At 42.1% G+C, this 20651-nt stretch overlaps 1 protein-coding gene across 2 annotated transcripts in view; it reads right to left on the bottom strand.

Annotated features, from left to right (window-relative positions):
* Positions 1-340: 340 nt before the first annotated feature.
* The window catches only part of LOC126181157 (caspase-8), a 155276-nt gene continuing 134965 nt past the window's right edge, over positions 341-20651 (bottom strand). For both annotated transcript variants that reach the window (XM_049924749.1, XM_049924750.1), the window contains exons 9-11: positions 8989-9129; positions 7141-7259; positions 341-2454 (exon numbers count right to left, since the gene is read on the bottom strand). In XM_049924749.1, the coding sequence (XP_049780706.1) occupies positions 2143-2454; positions 7141-7259; positions 8989-9129 (572 nt within the window). In that variant the 3' untranslated portion in view covers positions 341-2142. The remainder of the gene's footprint in view (positions 2455-7140; positions 7260-8988; positions 9130-20651) is intronic.

The following is a 20651-nucleotide window of genomic DNA, read 5'->3' as shown; positions in this document are numbered from 1 at the left end:
GACAATAGTAATGGGTGTGTACACGTGGCAAGAGGAGCCACAGACCCGAAAGCCAATAAGGAGGCAAGTAGCCCTCGACATTACGTCATTGCAATAGACAGTGGGGTCAAAGAGGAAAAGGATACAAAACTCGGCAGCGAGACGCTCCAAAGCAGACAGTCTAGGAGTGAAGAAAGTAGGCAGTAAGCGGTCAAGGGAATCAGGAGACGAGACAGAGGTCTGAGGTGTTGCAGGGAGAGCCAGGGCTTGTTGCGGAGTTAGCACTCAGAGCTGATGATCAGATAGGCAGCAGCTGTGAGACTCTTAAGCTATGACATCAGGGTTGCGACAGAGGTCTGAGGTGTTGCAGGGAGAGCCAGGGCTTGTTGCAGAGTTAGCACTCAGAGCTGATGATCAGATAGGCAGCAGCTGTGAGACTCTTAAGCTATGACATCAGGGTTGCAATCTAAGAGTAGACAGAACGGCGGTTGTCTTACACCGTCTCTGCATCAGACTTGGCTGCTCATTGGAAACATCTCACCCAGAGCAGTTAGGAAGTCATTCTGTATATGTTGAATAAACTTCAGATAGTAAAACAATTCTGGAGAATACTTCAATTATCTCCCAGCCTTCTTCCACTTTCACACCAGGGATTGTAACTTCTTAGCTAGGTCAAAGTCTCCCTCTCACTACGGCCAAGAAGCTAACCTGTGGTTACCAACTGTGTCACGCAATCTCAAGTGAAACCTGTGCTTGGGATGCGACAGCATGTATTCTATGTGATGTTGTTTCCTAGAAATGACATCAGAATATAAAATGTTCCAACGTTTCGGCCACTACCTTCATATATAGTGGGAGATACACTCAAAAATACATCAGCTAAACCTCTAAAATTTAGCTTCTTCATTGAAAACAATGATTATTATAGATTAACACTCTGAATGCAACAACCTACCTTTAACAAAATACCATTTTCCATGTGAGCACAAAGTATCCCAGAGGCCCTGTGTACACAAATACCAATTAGTGTTAGTATTCATGATCAACAGATCCAAAAGTGTTTTTAAGTATGTTGTTACTAGCCACTTAGTCATATTTGTGACTATCAAGGTTTTTGCCAGGAGAAAAAGTGTAGAATGTGGTATGAAATTTATTTTACATATTCTACCACCAGCTTCAAAATTACGTTTAGCTACAAATTTAGCTGCTCACTGGCAACTTACTTGTTTGTAACAAAATGAAATCACCGCATAATTGAGCTGGTATTCAGACTTATCTCTGTTTGGGATAGAAATCTGTAATAGCTATAAAACAGAAAATGTTTAAGCACTATATTCCAATAAAGATAAAAATATAAAATCATTAATCACTGACACAATGAATCAAAATCGAATTGACAAGAACTACAGTAAGCTGGAAATCTGGAAATGAACTGATTTATTCACAAGGTGATCAACAGAGCAGTCCCATTAAAAAGAAGTCTGTTTATATAATGGGATACGAACAAACCTCCTACCATGAAGGTACAAGACAAGTTTGATGATCAGATCAAGTTGCAATTACCATGTGTCACACTGATTTGAAGAATCAAAGCACGAAGTCACTGCAGAAAGTGAGTGTGAGTGTGAATTTGGATTCTTAATCATTTCAGTTAGTATGTAATAACAGCAATGTTGCTGGATTGTATTTTAATCACATTTGTCTAAAAACAGGTATCTGGCGACTTACTTGTTTATAACAAAATGAAATCACCGCATAATTGAGCTGTCACAAATGGGAAAAATAGTAATTTTTACCAATAGCTTAAGATGAGGGAGATAAAAACCTTTTATGAATCAGTTTAAATTCACTGTACTTTAGCATGACTCCATTTGCTCAGCAGCAGTTCCTTCTGATTTCTGATGTTTGTAGTACATATCAAGAAATTTCCAAATAACTTTTTCGACAAGCATCTACATACATTACAAAAATAGAAGAACTACAGAACCTTCACAAACGAATGTTTATGGTCACAACATTATTTCAAATACAGAAGAGAAAGTGTACAAAGATAAAAAAATAATTTCCATCTCAAAATGTAATTCTTCACAGCAATAAAATTAAGGTAACAACTGTTTCCCAATGACCGTATCAGCACCTCCTAACAATGTCAGAAGTACTTTTTCAATGAAACATTTGTAGTCGCCTCTTTGCCAAATAAAAGTTGGCAAATTCATCAATTAGCTTGTAATACATAATTCTTTCTACTACTTTGTGAGCAGCTTCAGCATAAGACTTAGGTAGACGAGGAAATATTAAATCGCGACGTAAGGTAGTATTGAATGTTGGCATCATGGCTTTTCTTTCACCATCCATATTAGCATGGCGGTCACTCACCCTACCAATAACACGAGTGAATATTTTCGCAAGATCCCTTTGGGTTCCTTCACTCATCATTTCGTTCCAGAGTGATTTGACGAACCATGAACCGTGAACCTGAAAAGATAATATGGATAAACAACAAAACGAAACAACAATAATACATGATAATATTTCCAATGCCAAGTTCTGATTAACACATAATAAACAGAATCCACAGATAATATCAAGCATCACAGTACACAATTTTGTTAACCTTAGGAGAAGAATCAAATTACAGACACTAAAATAGAAATTTCTGAAGCCATGGCATCAGTAGAAATTTATACAGGGAGATAGAGGGACGGGAGCCTCTAAAATTGCCACTTTGTTTTGTATAAATGAGTTGGGTCAGTTTCAAGATTTATCATGCCATATGGACTACATTTTTATAGGTGACAAAAAATTAATACATTGGAAATTTGTTATATTAATTGATTGTTATCCACGATATACGAGAATTCTGTAACTAATAAAAACCTCTGTACATCAGATTAAGGAAGGGGGGTCGAGTTGCCAGAAGGATTTTTCTGATTCTCATCTCAGGTTTCTCGATATTTTCTAGTGCATGCGTCCAGTCGACAATCAACATATCTGCCGCATACAAGGTGTCTGGTTCTGGCCTGATGGCACTGTTGTGATTTCTCACTTTAACAACATGTGATAGGCGTTATGTTTCCAGTCTTCTAGTACGCTCTAATAATCTCCAGATTTCTCTGTTCATGAACTACTTTCTCTATCCCATGTGTCCATATCATTTGGTCAGTAACTGAACTTAAAAACTCTTGATCTCACAACATTTTTCCATAACCATTTTTCATGTGTATTTTTGGTTTCATATGTATTCTCTTATGGAGATTTGTAGACCTACCTTTGCGACTTTCACTTTCAGAACCTCTATTTGCTTTACTGTAGTTTCTGTATTATCAGTGAGTATGGCAAATTCATCAGCCTGGCAATTAATATCCAGTCCTTCAGTTCTCCACCTCAGCCTGATTGGTTTAATAAAGACCCCATGTCTTCAATTTTTATTCCAGTTCCCTGACAACTTTATATAATAGTAAGTTGAACAAGAGCAGCAAAATACTATTGCCCTGTCTCACTACTGTTCTAAACTTTAAGGACTCTGATAACTATTCCATGAATTCTATTTTGAATTTGGTGTTTGTTAGTGACTGACTGATAATGTTCACTGTCTTCTCATCGATTCAGCTCTCTTTCAGTTCTTGGATCAGTGAAGGTGTACCTATAGTGTCTTGTGCCTTCTTGAAATGTGAAAATATGCATGTGGTCTCTTTATACTTTGAACAGGATCTTCCTCATCTGAAGGGTGCTTAGTATTCTCCTATCTTGTTTTCCAGTTGAAATGTGTCCTATTTGACAGGCAGTAAAGATAGCCCTCTGAAATTGGTAACATCAGTCCTACCCCCTTTCTTATGTAGAAGATGTATAACTGCGTACATCCTGTCTGCAGGTATTACCATGTCTTACGATATTAGTTATGCCTCTGATGGTATTAGAGCCAGCTTCCTTTAGGCATTCAGCAACAATGCCACCTTCTCCTACCATTGTATCATTTTTCAGTTTCATGATTTGTCTATTTATCAATTCATTGGTGTTTTTGATTTATTTCTTGATTTATTTCTCTTGATCTCTTGACTCCTTGGGATCTATCTGCTGGTTGAGAACAATTCAGTAATTCATATAAATACTGCACCAGTATGTTGCAGTTCTTTTCGTCATTCAGTGTGTCCATACTATTTTTCTGAAACACAAGATTTTGTGGTTGGATCTGCACATCTGAGCGACAAGGAATTTGATGAGAAGCTGTAAATCCATCAGCTGAGGGGTCTCTGAAACAGGGAAGTGGCACTAAAATGGGCAGGCAAACTATCATAATAGTTCGCAAAAAACTGGTGTGTAAGGAGAACCTGACTAGACAAAAAAGCATTTCCTCACAAGGAAGTGATGGGCATTAAAATCTCCAAATCTCCAAGGGGGAGGAACGGGGGGGGGGGGGGGGGGGGGGAGTTGCTGAAGGAGGGCAGTTAAGGCAGCAGACATAGGTGGCCTGTTATGAGGAAGATAGAGACTGGAAACAGTGACTGCAGAGTCCAAGTGGACGAGGACAGCAACTGTTCCCTCTTTGGGACAAAGGGTGATGCGTGTACTAATAACATCCAGAAGGACCAACATGCAAGCACCACTGGAAGCCATCAAACAGTACACCCAATTCAGACAGAAAGCACGGGAACCCAAAAGGATCAGTGAGTAAACATCAATACAATGAGATTCCTGTATGTAGAATGACACAAGCTACAGAGTAAAAGGAAACAAAGATTTGCTACTCTGGAAGGTGACTAGTATCTGTTACAGTTCCACTGAATAAAGATGGCACGGGGATCCAAATGGGAGGCAAATGGCCCGAGGACAGACACTCTGCTGGGTCACCAACCATCACCAACAAGGGTGGGGTGACATCCATAAACACTAGATCAGATTCAGGTTGCAACATTCTGGAGGCACTGGAGGGGCCTTGTCCCAGAACTTACATTTCGTCTTCTCTTCTTTTGTATGTCAAGTAGTGCAGGGCCCGGACAGAGATCAGGTGACCTTAGCGTGCACAGATTTTGAGTCCCATGGCCAACGTGTGCAGCAGGCCTCCGGTCTGGACAACGAAGGGAAAGGAGGTATCCCGAGAGGGGGACCCATCATTGGGAGATGCCTCCCCAGAGGGGAGGGAGTGGGAACAACAGGAGAGGGGAAAAGGGGAGTGCAAAAGGAAAGGGGGAAAAGGCGAGTGCAAAAGGAGAGGGGGGGGGGGGCAAGACTGGGATGAGGAGGGAGGAGGGGTAACAGAGGCAAAGTTAGATGTCATAGCCACAGGATGAGTACGGTCATATTTCTGACAAGCCTCAGTGTAGTATAAATAATCAAGGGACTGATCCTCCTGCCTCTTCTTTTCCTTCTCATTCACTTGACAATCTGGCGACCATGGAGAGTGATGGTTGCAACAATAAATGCACAAGAGCGGTGAAACGCAGGAACTCTCCCATGTAGTGTGTGTCCACATTCAACACACAAATGGTCCACAGTACAGCAGGAAGACACGCACAAAACTTGAACACCAAAAGCACCTCTTAGGTGACATGACGTAAGGCTTCACAGCACACCAATAAATGACAATCTTGACCTACTCCAAAACAACCCCCTCAAATGAGAGAATAAAGGCACCAGTATCTACATGATTGTCCTTACAGCCTTTCTGAACACAATGAACAAAATGAATGCCCCACCATTTCAGACTGGCTCGGAGTTCCTCAGCAGTTTGAAGGATCAATTCCCTATTAAAAATGACTTGCTGAACCATATTCAAAGACTGGTGAGGAGTAACATACACCACAATGTTACCAAGATGGTCACAGGCATACACATCCACAGACTGGACAGCAGAGGAAGTTCTGATTGACAACGAATGTGCCTGCATCAGAGGCCATCGCTGGGAGTTCCAATGCTCCAGAATGACAGGTCACCACTCCTAGGTATACATGGGGAGGAAGCAGCTCAGGTATCAAGCTGTAAAGGTGCTCAACCAATAAGAGTACGTAACAATAATTCACACAGACTGGCTACCGTGCTGGCCATATAGTGTTAAAAAGACAATGATGTCTAGGAAAAGATGGAATAGGTAGTAAGGCCACATGCAGAAGACTAAATAAGGTGTTCTTCCTCAACTGGCTCACACTATGGAGATGAAATTTGGATGAAGAGGTTGAAACCCAAATGGGGGGAAAAAAAAAAAGAAATTAGGAAAGGGGGGGGGGTTGCACAATCTTCTTAATGGATAGCAGAATACAGGAGGATAGCCAGGTTGACATAAGCAAGGACACCAAAAGAGGAGGAGGAGGAGGACAGAGAGAGACAGCCGCAGGGTAGAGGATGCAGCGTGGGATAGAAGAAAGGGCTGCAATATCTTGGTGGGCCATGTGCACCACACATGAAATCATAAGAGGGCCTAGAGAGTCTCGTGAGGGGGGAGGTCCTGGTATTGATTCTGGTGAGATAATGATCTGAGCCTATGTCTGCCACTCTTCTGACCTCTACATCCCTGAGTTCTCTGTGGTTCTTCCCAATGTGTCTTCACTTTGGTTGAAAGTTTTCCAGAGGATTTTCTTTTTTTTTTTTTTTTTTGTGTGTGTGGATTTCACAGAATGTTGAAGGACAATCAATTCAGATAAGACATTATGGTGACAGACGCATCATTTAAAATTAGTGAGACATGGACGCTTCACTACTACTGTCACATTTTTGTTCAATAATGCTTAGCCACACTGCATGGCAAACGGAACTTGTTGCGTCCATTAAAATGAACATTTTTGAAAATCCACATTGCAACCCAGACTCGGCCCCCAGTGACTTCCATTTCATCATCCACATGAAAAAGTGGTCTGAATTCCAATATTGAGTTTGATGGAAAACTTCAAAATGCTGTTTTAAATTGGCTGCAGCCTCTGGTGTCAGAACTGTGTGCAAGATGAATTTGTCAACTTGTTAAGAGTTACAATACATGCTTGAAGGTGAATGATGAGGATGTAGAGAAATAATAAAAAGGTAGTGTTTTAATATTCCTCTAACATGTTTGCTTTTATTGTTCCAGTACTTTATTTATAGAGTAATGGAGGTTGCTTTTCAGATAATGATGAGAATAATAATAATAATAATAATAATAATAATAATAATAATAGTGATAAACAGTTCTGATACCTTATCCCGGAAAGCAGCGTATCCTGGAACAGTTGACCAAAATGTTACCATATCACCAACTTCTGGTGCAGTCCTTACAAATGCAGGTCCATCTGTCACAATGTCTTCATAGGGAACAGCTACAGAAAAAAAAAAGAGGTCACAATAAATATCCGATGCTGAGTTTTCTCATTAAGTCCAACAGAATGTGCATAGTTACAAACTACTGTTATAATTTATTCATTCACAAGACAGACCAAAGTAATCACAGAATATTGTCAAGCCTATACCACACATCACTAATCCCCGTTTTCATTGGTAACCAATGCACATTTGATACCAATTACTTCAACAATTTATGTATCTACATCTACATCCATACTCCGCAAGCCACCTGACAGTGTGTGGCGGAGGGTACCTTGAGTACCGCTATCGGTTCTCTCTTCTATTCCAGTCTCGTATTGTTCTGGAAAGAAAGATTGTTGGTATGCCTATGTGTGGGCTCTAATCTCTCTCATTTTACCCTCATGGTCTCTTCGCGAGATATACGTAGGAGGGAGCAATATACTGCTTCACTCCTCGGTGAAGGTATGTTCGCGAAAATTCAACAAAAGCCCGTACCGAGCTACTGAGCATCTCTCTTGCAGTCTTCTACTGAAGTTTATCTATCCTCTCCGTAATGCTTTCGCGGTTACTAAATGATCCTGTAACAAAGCACACTGCTCTCTGTTGGATCATCTCTATCTCTTCTATCAACCCTATCTGGTACGGATCCCACACCAGTGAGCAGTATTCAAGCAGTGGACAAACAAGTGTGCTGTAACCTACTTACTTTGTTTTCGGACTGCATTTCCTTAGGATTCTTCCAATGAATCTCAGTCTGGCATCTGCTTTATTGGCGATTAATTTTATATGGCCATTCCATTTTAAATCACTCCTAATGCCTACTCCCAGATAATTTATGGAATTAACTGCTTCCAGTTGCTGACCTGCTGTATTGTAGCTAAATGATAAAGGATCTTTCTTTCTGTGTATTCACAGCACATTACACTTGTCTACATTGAGATTCAATTGCCATTCCCTGCACCATGCATCAATTCGTTGCAGATCCTCCTGCATTTCAGTACAATTTTCCATTGTTACAACTTCTCTATATACTACAGCATCATCTGCAAAAAGCTTCAGTGAACTTCCAATGTTATCCACCAGGTCATTTATATATATTGTGAATAGCAATGGTCCTACGACACTCCCCTGCATCACACCTGAAATCACTCTTACTTCGGAAAGCGTCTCTCCATTGAGAATGACATGCTGCGTTCTGTTATCTAGAAACTCTTCAATCCAATCACACAATTGGTCTGATAGTCCATATGCTCTTACTTTGTTCATTAAACGACTGTGGGGATATGTATTTTTGCAATACGTTCATACTTTGAAACATGAACTCTTTCTAATTAACAATTAGATCATTCTCAGGTTAATGTAACTAATTTTTGTTAACTTGCCAAGAAAATGCACCAGGAATTAGAAAAGAATGCAATATACGTCTCACACACACACACACACACACACACACACACACACACACACACTGTTCATGCATGACATTTATTATACCAAGATTGCCACGTGGGGTGGCTGTGCGGTCCAAGGCATCTTGTCACAGTTCGCGCAGCTCCCCTCGAGCATATCTGTGTGTGTGTGTGTGTGTGTGTGTGTGTGTGTGTGTTTGTTTTGTTGTTATTGTTAGCGTTAAGTTAGTTTAAGTAGTGCAAAAGCCTAGGGACTGGTGACCTCAGCAGTTTGGTCCCAGTTCTTACCACAAATTTCCAAAATACAAAGACTGAGTTAAAATTTCTCACTCACCTTGTTGGCGAGTGGTACCCTGGCAGGCTTGGATGATTAAAATCTTGGGTTTTCTGAACAATGGCTTACACTGTGAGCCATGCAGCATACTTTCTATTTTATCAACATACACTGGTAAGCTATTGCTACCATAAACAACATCTGAAATGAAAAATGAGAAATTTCATTTTGTCAATGGAATGAAATACACAAGAATGCTGAGTACTAAAATCTAATGTCACTGCATTTTTCTAGCACTACTTATGTAATCATCAGTGTCGTCGTAACTGCTGTCCGCTTCACGTCTGCTGTGCAGCGAGCTACCTTAATTTAAGTATTAACTGTATTTTTCTTACTTGTCACTTCTTCTTCCGTGTGTATTTGCTTTTAGGAAGCTTTAATTTTCGAGTGCTCTTAATAGTGTTCCATAGATTTCGTGTTTGTTTTGAATACAGTCAGAGAGAGTCCCTTTAGTCAGCCATAGTCAGTGTCAGTGTCGTCGTAACTGCTGTCCGCTTCACGTCTGCTGTGCAGTGAGCTACCTTAATTTAAGTATTAACTGTATTTTTCTTACTTGTCACTTCTTCTTCCGTGTGTATTTGCTTTTAGGAAGCTTTAATTTTCGAGTGCTCTTAATAGTGTTCCATAGATTTCGTGTTTGTTTTGAATACAGTCAGAGAGTCCCTTTAGTCAGCCATAGTCAGTGTCAGTGTCGTCGTAACTGCCGTCTGCTTCACGTCTGCTGTGCAGCGAGCTACCTTAATTTAAGTATTAACTGTATTTTTCTTACTTGTCACCTCTTCTTCCGTGTGTATTTGCTTTTAGGAAGCTTTAATTTTCGAGTGCTCTTAATAGTGTTCCATAGATTTCGTGTTTGTTTTGAATACAGTAAGAGAGAGTCCCTGTAGTCAACCATAGTGCCAGTAGTGCTAGAGTTTGTTTTCAATACAGTCCAGAGACAGGTAGTGCTATTTTCATTGTTTTCTACAAGAAGTGGCTAGCCACCACAGTTTAGTGAATAAGCAGCCGCCTTTATTGAATTAGCAGTCTAGTTAAAGGTTGATTAACTCTCTTCAGTAAATTGTTTCCTTAGGATGGATAGGATGTGTGACTGCTGTGTACGGACGCAGGAGGAGCTGGCCACTGTTCGCGAACAGCTGAGCGTGTTGATGGCCGCGGTCAGCCGTCTTCAGGCTGCTGCCTCGGAGTGTAGCGGCAGTGGGGAGTCTGGTGCGTCGCAAGGAACACCCCAGGTGTTACATGCTTCACCCACTGTCCCTGCTGTCGAGACATCTCCGCGGGTACCGGGCGCGGTTGGGCCACCCTCTCCCCAAGGGGAGTGGCGGGTTCAGCGGCGTTCGCGGCGCACGAGGCGGAAGGTCAATGTGGAGGCTGGCCATGTGGCATCGCCCGCTCTGCCTGTGAGGGGACATGTGGCTGCTCCTTCAGCAAGGTCCGAGCAGGCACACGGGGGGAGGGGTTTATTAGTTATTGGGAGCTCCAACGTTAGGCGGGTGATGGAGCCCCTTAGGGAAATAGCGAGAAGGTCGTGGAAGAAGGCCAGTGTTCACTCTGTCTGCTTGCCGGGGGGTCTTATCCGAGATGTGGAGGAGGCCCTACCGGCGGCGATAGAGAGCACTGGGTGCACCCGACTGCAAATTGTTGCTCATGTCGGCACCAATGACTCCTGCCGTCTGGGTTCAGAGGTCATCCTCAGTTCGTACAGGCGGTTGGCGGAATTGGTGAAGGCGGAAAGCCTCGCTCGCGGGGTGGAATCAGAGCTAACTATTTGTAGTATCGTTCCCAGAACCGATCGCGGTCCTCTGGTTTGGAGCCGAGTGGAAGGCTTAAACCAGAGGCTCAGACGATTCTGCGGAGATCTGGGGTGCAAATTTCTCGACCTCCGCTATCGGGTGGAGAAATGTAGGGTCCCCCTGAATAGGTCAGGCGTGCACTACACGCCGGAAGCGGCTACAAGGGTAGCGGAGTACGTGTGGAGTGCACATAGGGGTTTTTTAGGTTAGAGAATCCCCTCCCTAGGCCCGACAAGACGCCTCCTGAGACGCGGCAAGATAGGAGTAGGCAAAATGCAACAGGGAATAACAATATTAATGTGCTAATAGTAAACTGCAGGAGCGTCTATAGAAAGGTCCCAGAACTGCTCTCATTAATAAACGATCACAACGCCCATATAGTACTAGGGACAGAAAGTTGGCTGAAACCAGACGTAAACAGTAACGAAATCCTAAACTCAGATTGGAATGTATACCGCAGAGACAGGCTGAACAGTGAAGGGGGAGGCGTGTTTATAGCAGTAAGAAGTGCATTAGTATCGAAGGAAATTGACGGAGATCCGAAATGTGAAATGATTTGGGTGAAGGTCGCGGTTAAAGCAGGCTCAGACATGGTAATTGGATGTCTCTATAGGCCCCCTGGCTCAGCAGCTGTTGTGGCTGAGCACCTGAAGGATAATTTGGAAAATATTTCGAGTAGATTTCCCCACCATGTTATAGTTCTGGGTGGAGATTTTAATTTGCCGGATATAGACTGGGAGACACAGACGTTCATAACGGGTGGCAGGGACAAAGAATCCCGTGAAATGTTTTTAAGTGCTTTATCTGAAAACTACCTTGAGCAGTTGAACAGAGAACCGACTCGTGGCGATAACATATTAGACCTTCTGGTGACAAACAGACCAGAACTATTTGAAAAAGTTAACGCAGAACAGGGAATCAGTGATCATAAAGCGGTTACGGCATCGATGATTTCAGCCGTAAATAGGAATACTAAAAAGGGTAGGAAGATTTTTCTGTTTAGAAAAAGTGACAAAAAGCAGATTTCAGAGTACCTGTTGGCTCAACACAAAAGTTTTGTCCCAAGTACTGATAGAGTTGAGGATCAGTGGACAAAGTTCAAAACCATCGTACAATATGCGTTAGATGAGTATGTGCCAAGCAAGATCGTAAGAGATGGAAAAGAGCCACCGTGGTTCAACAACCGAGTTAGAAAACTGCTGCGGAAGCAAAGGGAACTTCACAGCAAACATAAACATAGCCAAAGCCTTGCAGACAAACAAAAATTACGCGAAGCGAAATGTAGTGTGAAGAGAGCTATGCGAGAGGCGTTCAATGAATTCGAAAGTAAAGTTCTATGTACTGACTTGGCAGAAAATCCTAAGAAATTTTGGTCTTATGTCAAAGCGGTAGGTGGATCAAAACAAAATGTCCAGACACTCTGTGACCAAAATGGTACTGAAACAGAGGATGACAGACTAAAGGCCGAAATACTAAATGTCTTTTTCCAAAGTTGTTTCACAGAGGAAGATTGCACTGTAGTTCCTTCTCTAGATTGTCGCACAGATGACAAAATGGTAGATATCGAAATAGACGACAGAGGGATAGAGAAACAATTAAAATCGCTCAAAAGAGGAAAGGCCTCTGGACCTGATGGGATACCAGTTCAATTTTACACAGAGTACGCGAAGGAACTTGCCCCCCTTCTTGCAGCGGTGTACCGTAGGTCTCTAGAAGAGCGTAGCGTTCCAAAGGATTGGAAAAGGGCACAGGTCATCCCCGTTTTCAAGAAGGGACGTCGAACAGATGTGCAGAACTATAGACCTATATCTCTAACGTCGATCAGTTGTAGAATTTTGGAACACGTATTGTGTTCGAGTATAATGACTTTTCTGGAGACTAGAAATCTACTCTGTAGGAATCAGCATGGGTTTCGAAAAAGACGGTCATGTGAAACCCAGCTCGCGCTATTCGTCCACGAGACTCAGAGGGCCATAGACACGGGTTCACAGGTAGATGCCGTGTTTCTTGACTTCCGCAAGGCGTTCGATACAGTTCCCCACAGTCGTTTATTGAACAAAGTAAGAGCATATGGACTATCAGACCAATTGTGTGATTGGATTGAGGAGTTCCTAGATAACAGGACGCAGCATGTTATTCTCAATGGAGAGAAGTCTTCCGAAGTAAGAGTAATTTCAGGTGTGCCGCAGGGGAGTGTCATAGGACCGTTGCTATTCACAATATACATAAATGACCTGGTGGATGACATCGGAAGTTCACTGAGGCTTTTTGCAGATGATGCTGTGGTGTATCGAGAGGTTGTAACAATGGAAAATTGTACTGAAATGCAGGAGGATCTGCAGCGAATTGACGCATGGTGCAGGGAATGGCAACTGAATCTCAATGTAGACAAGTGTAATGTGCTGCGAATACACAGAAAGATAGATCCTTTATCATTTAGCTACAAAATAGCAGGTCAGCAACTTGAAGCAGTTAATACCATAAATTATCTGGGAGTACGCATTAGGAGTGATTTAAAATGGAATGATCATATAATGTTGATTGTCGGTAAAGCAGATGCCAGACTGAGATTCATTGGAAGAATCCTAAGGAAATGCAATCCGAAAACAAAGGAAGTAGGTTACAGTACGCTTGTTCGCCCACTGCTTGAATACTGCTCAGCAGTGTGGAATCCGTACCAGATAGGGTTGATACAAGACATAGAGAAGATCCAACGGAGAGCAGCGCGCTTCGTTACAGGATCATTTAGTAATCGCGAAAGCGTTACGGAGATGATAGATAAACTCAAGTGGAAGACTCTGCAGGAGAGACGCTCAGTAGCTCGGTACGGGCTTTTGTCAAAGTTTCGAGAACATGCCTTCACCGAAGAGTCAAGCAGTATATTGCTCCCTCCTACATATATCTCGCGAAGAGACCATGAGGATAAAATCAGAGAGATTAGAGCCCACACAGAGGCATACCGACAATCCTTCTTTCCACGAACAATACGAGACTGGAATAGAAGGGAGAACCAATAGAGGTACTGAAGGTACCCTCCGCCACACACCGTCAGGTGGCTTGCGGAGTATGGATGTAGATGTAGATGTAGAAGAGAGAGAACGGAGAGGGGAGAGGACTGTGCATAAAACCTGATATGCAGTGTGGTGTCACCGCCACTTGCTAGGTGGTAGCCTTTAAATCGGCCGCGGTCCGTTAGTATACGTCGGACCCGCGTGTCGCCACTGTCAGTGATTGCAGACCGAGCGCCGCCACACAGAAGGTCTAGAGAGACGTCCTAGCACTCGCCCCAGTTGTACAGCCGACTTTGCTAGCTACGCTACACTGACAAATACACTCTCATTTGTCGAGACGGTAGTTAGCATAGCCTTCAGCTACGTCATTTGCTACGAGCTAGCTAGGCGCCATTACCAGTTTATATTGAGATTATAAAGCCTGTACCGTCAGACTCGTGTTCTCCAATTACGGATTAAAGTTAAGTATTCCAAGAGCTTCGTACTTTATTTATTAGACTCAATTCCCATAACTGTTTCAGACCTCACGCCAGTCTGCGTGAGCTTTAACGCGTGCATTTCGGCCTCCTCTAGCTATACGGTGTTGGCTCTTCTGCCAACACATTATGCAGTATACGTGATAGTCACCTGGTCCGTACTGCCCACTAGTGGGCATTTCATGATGGGTGGTAAGTAGGGTTTTTCAATATATTTTCATTTGCTTTTTATACAATTTTGGGATAACATATTTGGTAAGTAATCATCATCATCATCATCATCATCATCATCAACAACAACAACAACTTGCTGTAACTCTACTTTCCAATTTTTAAAATTAATTTACTTCCCTATTTATTAAATCACCATTACTGCATAATCATTGGGCTGTTGGAAAATTTTACTACTTACAAAGATACAAAAGCGGGCAGTAGCTAAAAAAGGTTTTCTATGCCTGTGCTACATCTACATATGACAATACAAAGCATGTGAGTCATGAGTGGGAACCTAATCATAATTTCAAAAGTTTTGAATCTTTGTATGAAATCAGTGCTTGCAAGCAGGTGTGATGGATGAAGAAAGAAAGGGGAAGAAAAGATAGTGAGGTACTCTAGAGCTTCTCTCAACTGTTCTTGAGAAATCTCAATGGGTCACAAACTTCCTGAAGCAAAAGAGAATGCTTCTACACTCTACAGGAACCAGAGAGAAATAATATCCTGTGAAGATTGAATTACTTTGCTGTCTCTGGTACCGCATCTATGACAGCTAAGGTATCCATACCTAAATTGGAACATTCATGGTTTATGTCCAAAATGCTCCTAAATGGGCATTCTTTTTAAATGTTAGTGAGGTGTGTTTTCCACTATCATTATCACAAATTAATCATGCTTGTGAGAAAGTGGCATTCACCAAGTGTGCTTGGTGGAAGTTTGTACCACATTTTCTCACACTTTTATGATGGATACCACCTCACGTGCTGTCAGCCTACCTATAATGAAGAATTCAAAATATTCACTTCATCATCATTTCTTATTATAACTCTCCATAAATGTATCATTATGATTGCATTATTAGTGTTGGTTTCCAAAGAAACTTGATCCATTAGAGAGATTCAAGTCTTTGGTTGAAGATCAGGAAAAAATGCAAGACCCTTACAGCAATGCATATAGACTTCTAAGTGTGCAACCACAAACAGTTATGCTAACACTACTGCTCGACAACTGCCACTTTCTTCTGCTATTCGACAAGCTTGTAAAACTGAACCTGAACGTCTAGATGAAAACCCCTGAGAAATGCATCCTAATAGAGCAGCATTTGTTACATTTAATTATGCATCACAATTGTGTGAAACATGAGCAAAATCTACAACTTTTTCGGTGCACACTTCCCATAAAGTCTCTTACAAGCCCATCTTTCCTGATTACAAACATACCGTAATGCTTCCTTGGAGTGAATCCTTCTGCAATATAGGCTATCATATCTCAAAGCTATAAATGACCAACAATGATTAGGGGAACAAAGCCAACTGTGCCATTCCTAATCCTACAACCACTCCTTTCCCAATCTGATTTTCTTGGCTTGATGTCATTAAGAGCACTAAGATCCACATCTCCTCATTTATTATGCAAGCATTGGCCAACATATGGTGGGCAGTGCTTCGTACCAGTATTATCGACAATTCTGGTCAACTAAAAGTACAACACGGCCTTTAATGTGGCAAGAAATCCATGAAGCATTTATTCAAATTTGTTGTCTTATTCCATTTGTTTATTGAGTGAGGGAAAAGTGACACTATATGCCTCTGTAAATGCATTAATTTATCTTATATTACTCTCATGATCCCTACACAAGACATGCAATGGTTAGGGACATAAAAATATGGCATTAATTTTTTTGGTAAAATTTACATTTCTGAAGTTTTCTTTATTTATTTATTTATTTTTAATGATTAGACATACAAATTTAAAGAATAACACTTTGGGCCTGGAGATTAAGTCTTAGTGCTCTGAAACAGGCTTAAAAGAAAAAAAAAAAAAAAAAAAAAGTTTGGGGAACTTTCGAGTGGAATGTTTACTTTTGCAAAAACTTCAAGTGTCTTCTTTTTTCCCCCAAAATGGTCTGCTCATTTTCTTCTTCTGACCATATTTAAGCTTTCAAAAAATGTTTTTTTTTGTAGAGAAGCAGTAACATTTTCCACCAGGTTACCATCCTAGATAATCTGAGGACTCCAGGTTGGATAAGTCAGTGACATGGTGGATCACTCTTAAGATGTGGTCCACTCATTCCCGGATGCTGCCCAAGTGCTCAGACACAGCCAACTGGCTGACCAGTGTACAATTAGCTCTCAGCTGACCATCTATTTCAGCAACTTCCTTTAAAGCAATGCTCCATCTGGTAGGTGGACCCACAGTGGGAAGTGGTCACTGGAATGTAGGTCATCAGCCATTTCCAAATGAGCAGTTTGTGAGGGCCGAAGGGTTTAAAAGAGGTCAGTGACTAAGAAGACAGTAACACTCGAGAAATAAGGAGGACTGTCCATGTTGATGCACAGCTCCTGAAACAGCACAAGGCTCTCCAAAACTTGACCCCTAGGGTAAACTTTAGTTCGAGCTCCATAATACATTATCAGAAGTAGGAGAAATGGTCTGGAAAGTTTTTCTATAAGGCCTGTAAGAGTCTCAGAGTTTATCACATCCTGAGTAGGTAAATACAGTGCACTTCAACAGTTGCTGCTTGTAGGTCAATAACCAAGGAGAGAGCAAAGGAATGGCGTGTGTGCGCACACGTGCGTGTGCATGTGTAACTGACAAACACAACAAACCTTCCCTTGGCTCCTTCCCTAACCAGGTCAACCTAGTGGTAGAGGGTACAGCCCTACAGCACAAGGCATCATAGATTTACAATGTGTTTCTTGTAAACACATGCACAGGGGGTATGCCTGGGGTAGGGGCCTCAGTTATGGCATACAAGTTCTGAACCCATTAATGTTCCTCTGTAGTATGGTAGTCATATACCACACAAGTGCCATTTTCACCGTGTCTCTCTGCAAGGGTGGGGAGTCGTAAAAGGGTGGAAGTTCAGTCTTGGGGGCAAGAAGGTTGCCCCAGCAGACTTCATATTCCATTGACTCTAAAGCAGAAGCAGTTGAGCCATGAAGTCAAAGGACATTGACATGGCCTGACGATTTACTGCCTGCTTTCCCCTGCAGTGGAAGCTTCCTGTTTGCTTTTTTTAGCTGGGAAGACTTTGTATTAACTATCACAGTAACGGTAGAGACAGCGCTGGACTGTTTGCCAGCCTCTGGTGGCTTTTTCTGATGTTTTCAGGATTTTTTTTCTAGGGGGGAGGGGGGGGGGGGGGAGATGCAGTGCCGACACTAGCAACATCTGTCTGTGCAATGGCATCAGCTGTCGGATTAGGCATTTTTAAGAGCTGAGGCGAAAGATATAGTGAATGTGAAAGGCTGCATGGCCTTGCACATCTATTTCACTTCACCATACAGGATACACTTTGTTGCTTCAATCTCCTATACTCCCTTTCTTTGAGGAAGACACTACGGCCCCTACTCTAGACAGGGTGATCCACAGAGCAGTTTACACACTTCGGAGGAGATAAAAAACCGACACCTTCGTATGCAGCCTTACCATTCTTTTCCACAAGTGGTTTAGACCTTACATCCTAAAGTGGTATGCCAAAAGCACTGGAATTTAAAACAGTGCACTGAGTTGGGAACAGAAGGCCACATGTTTGAGCAAAGGAAAACACCTTGATATGCTCTAGGAGTTTCATGCTATTTAAGGTAAAGATAACGGAACCAGATTTTACCAGATCTCCATCCATCCTGTTCATGACATTTTCCACATCAAGGATACTTTCTTAAGCCCAATCATCTTTCAATTCTTCTTTCAGAATATTGACAAGATCTCGCAACACAAAGCCTTTGCTGTAGTTCAAGGTGGTGTATAACTCCATTTCAGTGCTGTATTCACCAAGGCATTTAAATTTCTGGAGGTTTCTCATTTGTTGGGAACTAGAAGCTTCAACCAACAGTGTTCCACTACAAAATCTCTTGTCACGTTTTGATGTGCCAGCAATTTCCTTATTCATTTTTGGATATAAAAAGGTGAAACTTTCTCGAAGCTGCCCTCTTTCCTGTTAAACATCCAAAACCTTCTGATTAGCAGCTCGCATTCTGTTACTACAAATACAAGAACTCTGAAAAATTCGTAAATCAGGAGGACTGCTTACATGACCCCTCTTGTTAGATTGGGTGTTGATGCATCCATTATAATGGAAGTTTCGAGTTTAAGGTCGAGGGTTCCATCTCAGTCCCGCGAGGAGATAGGGGAATGAGGGTCCACACACAGAGCTACACTAGCCTGGATAGGCCTTATACAACTGAGGTGCAGCAGGTTCCCTACAGGTTGTTTGCCAACAACTGTTCCACCTCAACAGCCATGCATCTCATCAGCACACAACAACACGTTGAAACCAAGAATTTATTTTAGAGAGATTTCGACAATCCTTGCGATCCAGGCAACTAACCAAGATCCCTGGCCCCTGTGATGCTGAACCTTCCACAGACATGCCGCACAGTGGTTGTTTAAACATGTCCAGAGCTTATGGTTACAGAGGACTGGCGCCACCTATCTGTCACCTGCTCAGAAAACCAGGGTTCGCCAAGCCCACACCCAACAAGCCAATGCTGATCTCCCTGAGGTGATCACTATTTAGCACAACATGGATGGCGTGTGGTTTATCCAATGCCATGGACACTGTGACGAGTACCTCCCCCACCCACCCCCTCAGTGCAGTCGAAACATATAGAAGGCTTCTGGTCACTACAGAACAGAGTGTGGAAACAATAAACTGGTAGTCTGAACAAACTAGAACTAACTTTGCTACAGAGGAAGGGAGAGTGTGTGTGTGTGTGTGGGGGGGGGGGGGGGGGGGGGAAGGTGAGACGGGGTACCAAACCCCGCCTCCCTCTTGCTGGGCAATACTGTTCTGCACAAGCAGAATGGATGTATGGTCATGGGGATCAATGATCCCTTCTAGTGTTGTAAGATCTGTAAGCGAACTCTGTGATGGACCAAGATGAGTCTCTTCACTCATTTCAAAATATAGAAAGGAAACAAGAAGAAACACTGACACAAATCATTCAGCAAGGGCTACCAACACAAATGCTTACTGATGTCAGCAGTGTCACAAACGAGGTAGTTCAGGCTCAGCCTCTACTAGTATTTGATGCAAACACAGTTCAGAACATTTTCTATCTTAATCTACTACCTTACAAGGGTTTGTATGAGACCAACTTTTTGAACTCTAGCTAATAGACATACATATGTGTTTATTTTAAGAGAAATGGTCTCACAGCTCGGTAGCAATTTGCATAATGCAGCCTGTATCTTAACCCAGACCATTCAACAGCCGGTAATTAGTGTGGTAACATAGCATCGAGTCCACTGATATGTTGTTGCATTCGTGCACTTTTTATTTTGCAAACACAATATGACACACATTATCTTTCCAAATCTGGCTTCACCACATATGCAACACCAGCAACCGAAAATTGGTTACATTTTCAATATTTATCTGCACAAAATAAAGCTATTTCAAATCATCTCTGATAAAATAATTCATCTAGACAATTCACTGTGAAACATCATCTATTGACTAATTTCACGCTTTCGCATTTTGATGCAGAATTTGCATCCGTATACACATTCACCATAAAATGGGAATTTTTCAGGCTCCTAGCAATGTCACAGTGTTCTTCGAACACACTTTTTCTAAAAATACTGAACAGGGTTTTGCAAAATTTATGTTATCTTTCTTCTAAAGATTTCCTTTTAAGCACCATGAGAATTCTTGAGCTGCTACACTTTCACATGACCTATAATATTCTGTTACAATCCTAACAGTGTATCTCTCAATAGACAGATGGATGGGTGGGCAGATGGATGGATGGACAGATGGATGGGCGAGCGGACTATGGGCATTTCAGGGTTCACAGCACTGAGGACGGACATATCCACGCTGGATATGTCAGAAACATGACAGGAATTTTTTTTTTTTTAATGACAAAGGAGGGTAAAAGATAATTGACATAGGACAGCCATGTGAGGTATTAAGAATAAATTATTAAGAAATCTGGGGGAGAGGGTAAAAGGTAATAGTACTGTGTCGATGTAGCTGGGAACAATTCAAGTTCCACAGGTGGTTATCATGCAGCGAAAGATATACCCCCACCCAAGCAGGCTTCCCCATTCAGTCAATAGTTATGTAGGCTGTCTAATAAGAGAACCATTAAGACATTTTTAAGAACAAACTAAGTGTCGGGGTAATGGCATAACTGAGTTGAACTGAGCTGGGATGTCAG

Source organism: Schistocerca cancellata, chromosome 1 (assembly GCF_023864275.1).
Source record: "Schistocerca cancellata isolate TAMUIC-IGC-003103 chromosome 1, iqSchCanc2.1, whole genome shotgun sequence".
NCBI lineage: Eukaryota > Metazoa > Arthropoda > Insecta > Orthoptera > Acrididae > Schistocerca > Schistocerca cancellata.
This window is presented reverse-complemented; position numbering and strand designations above follow the sequence as displayed.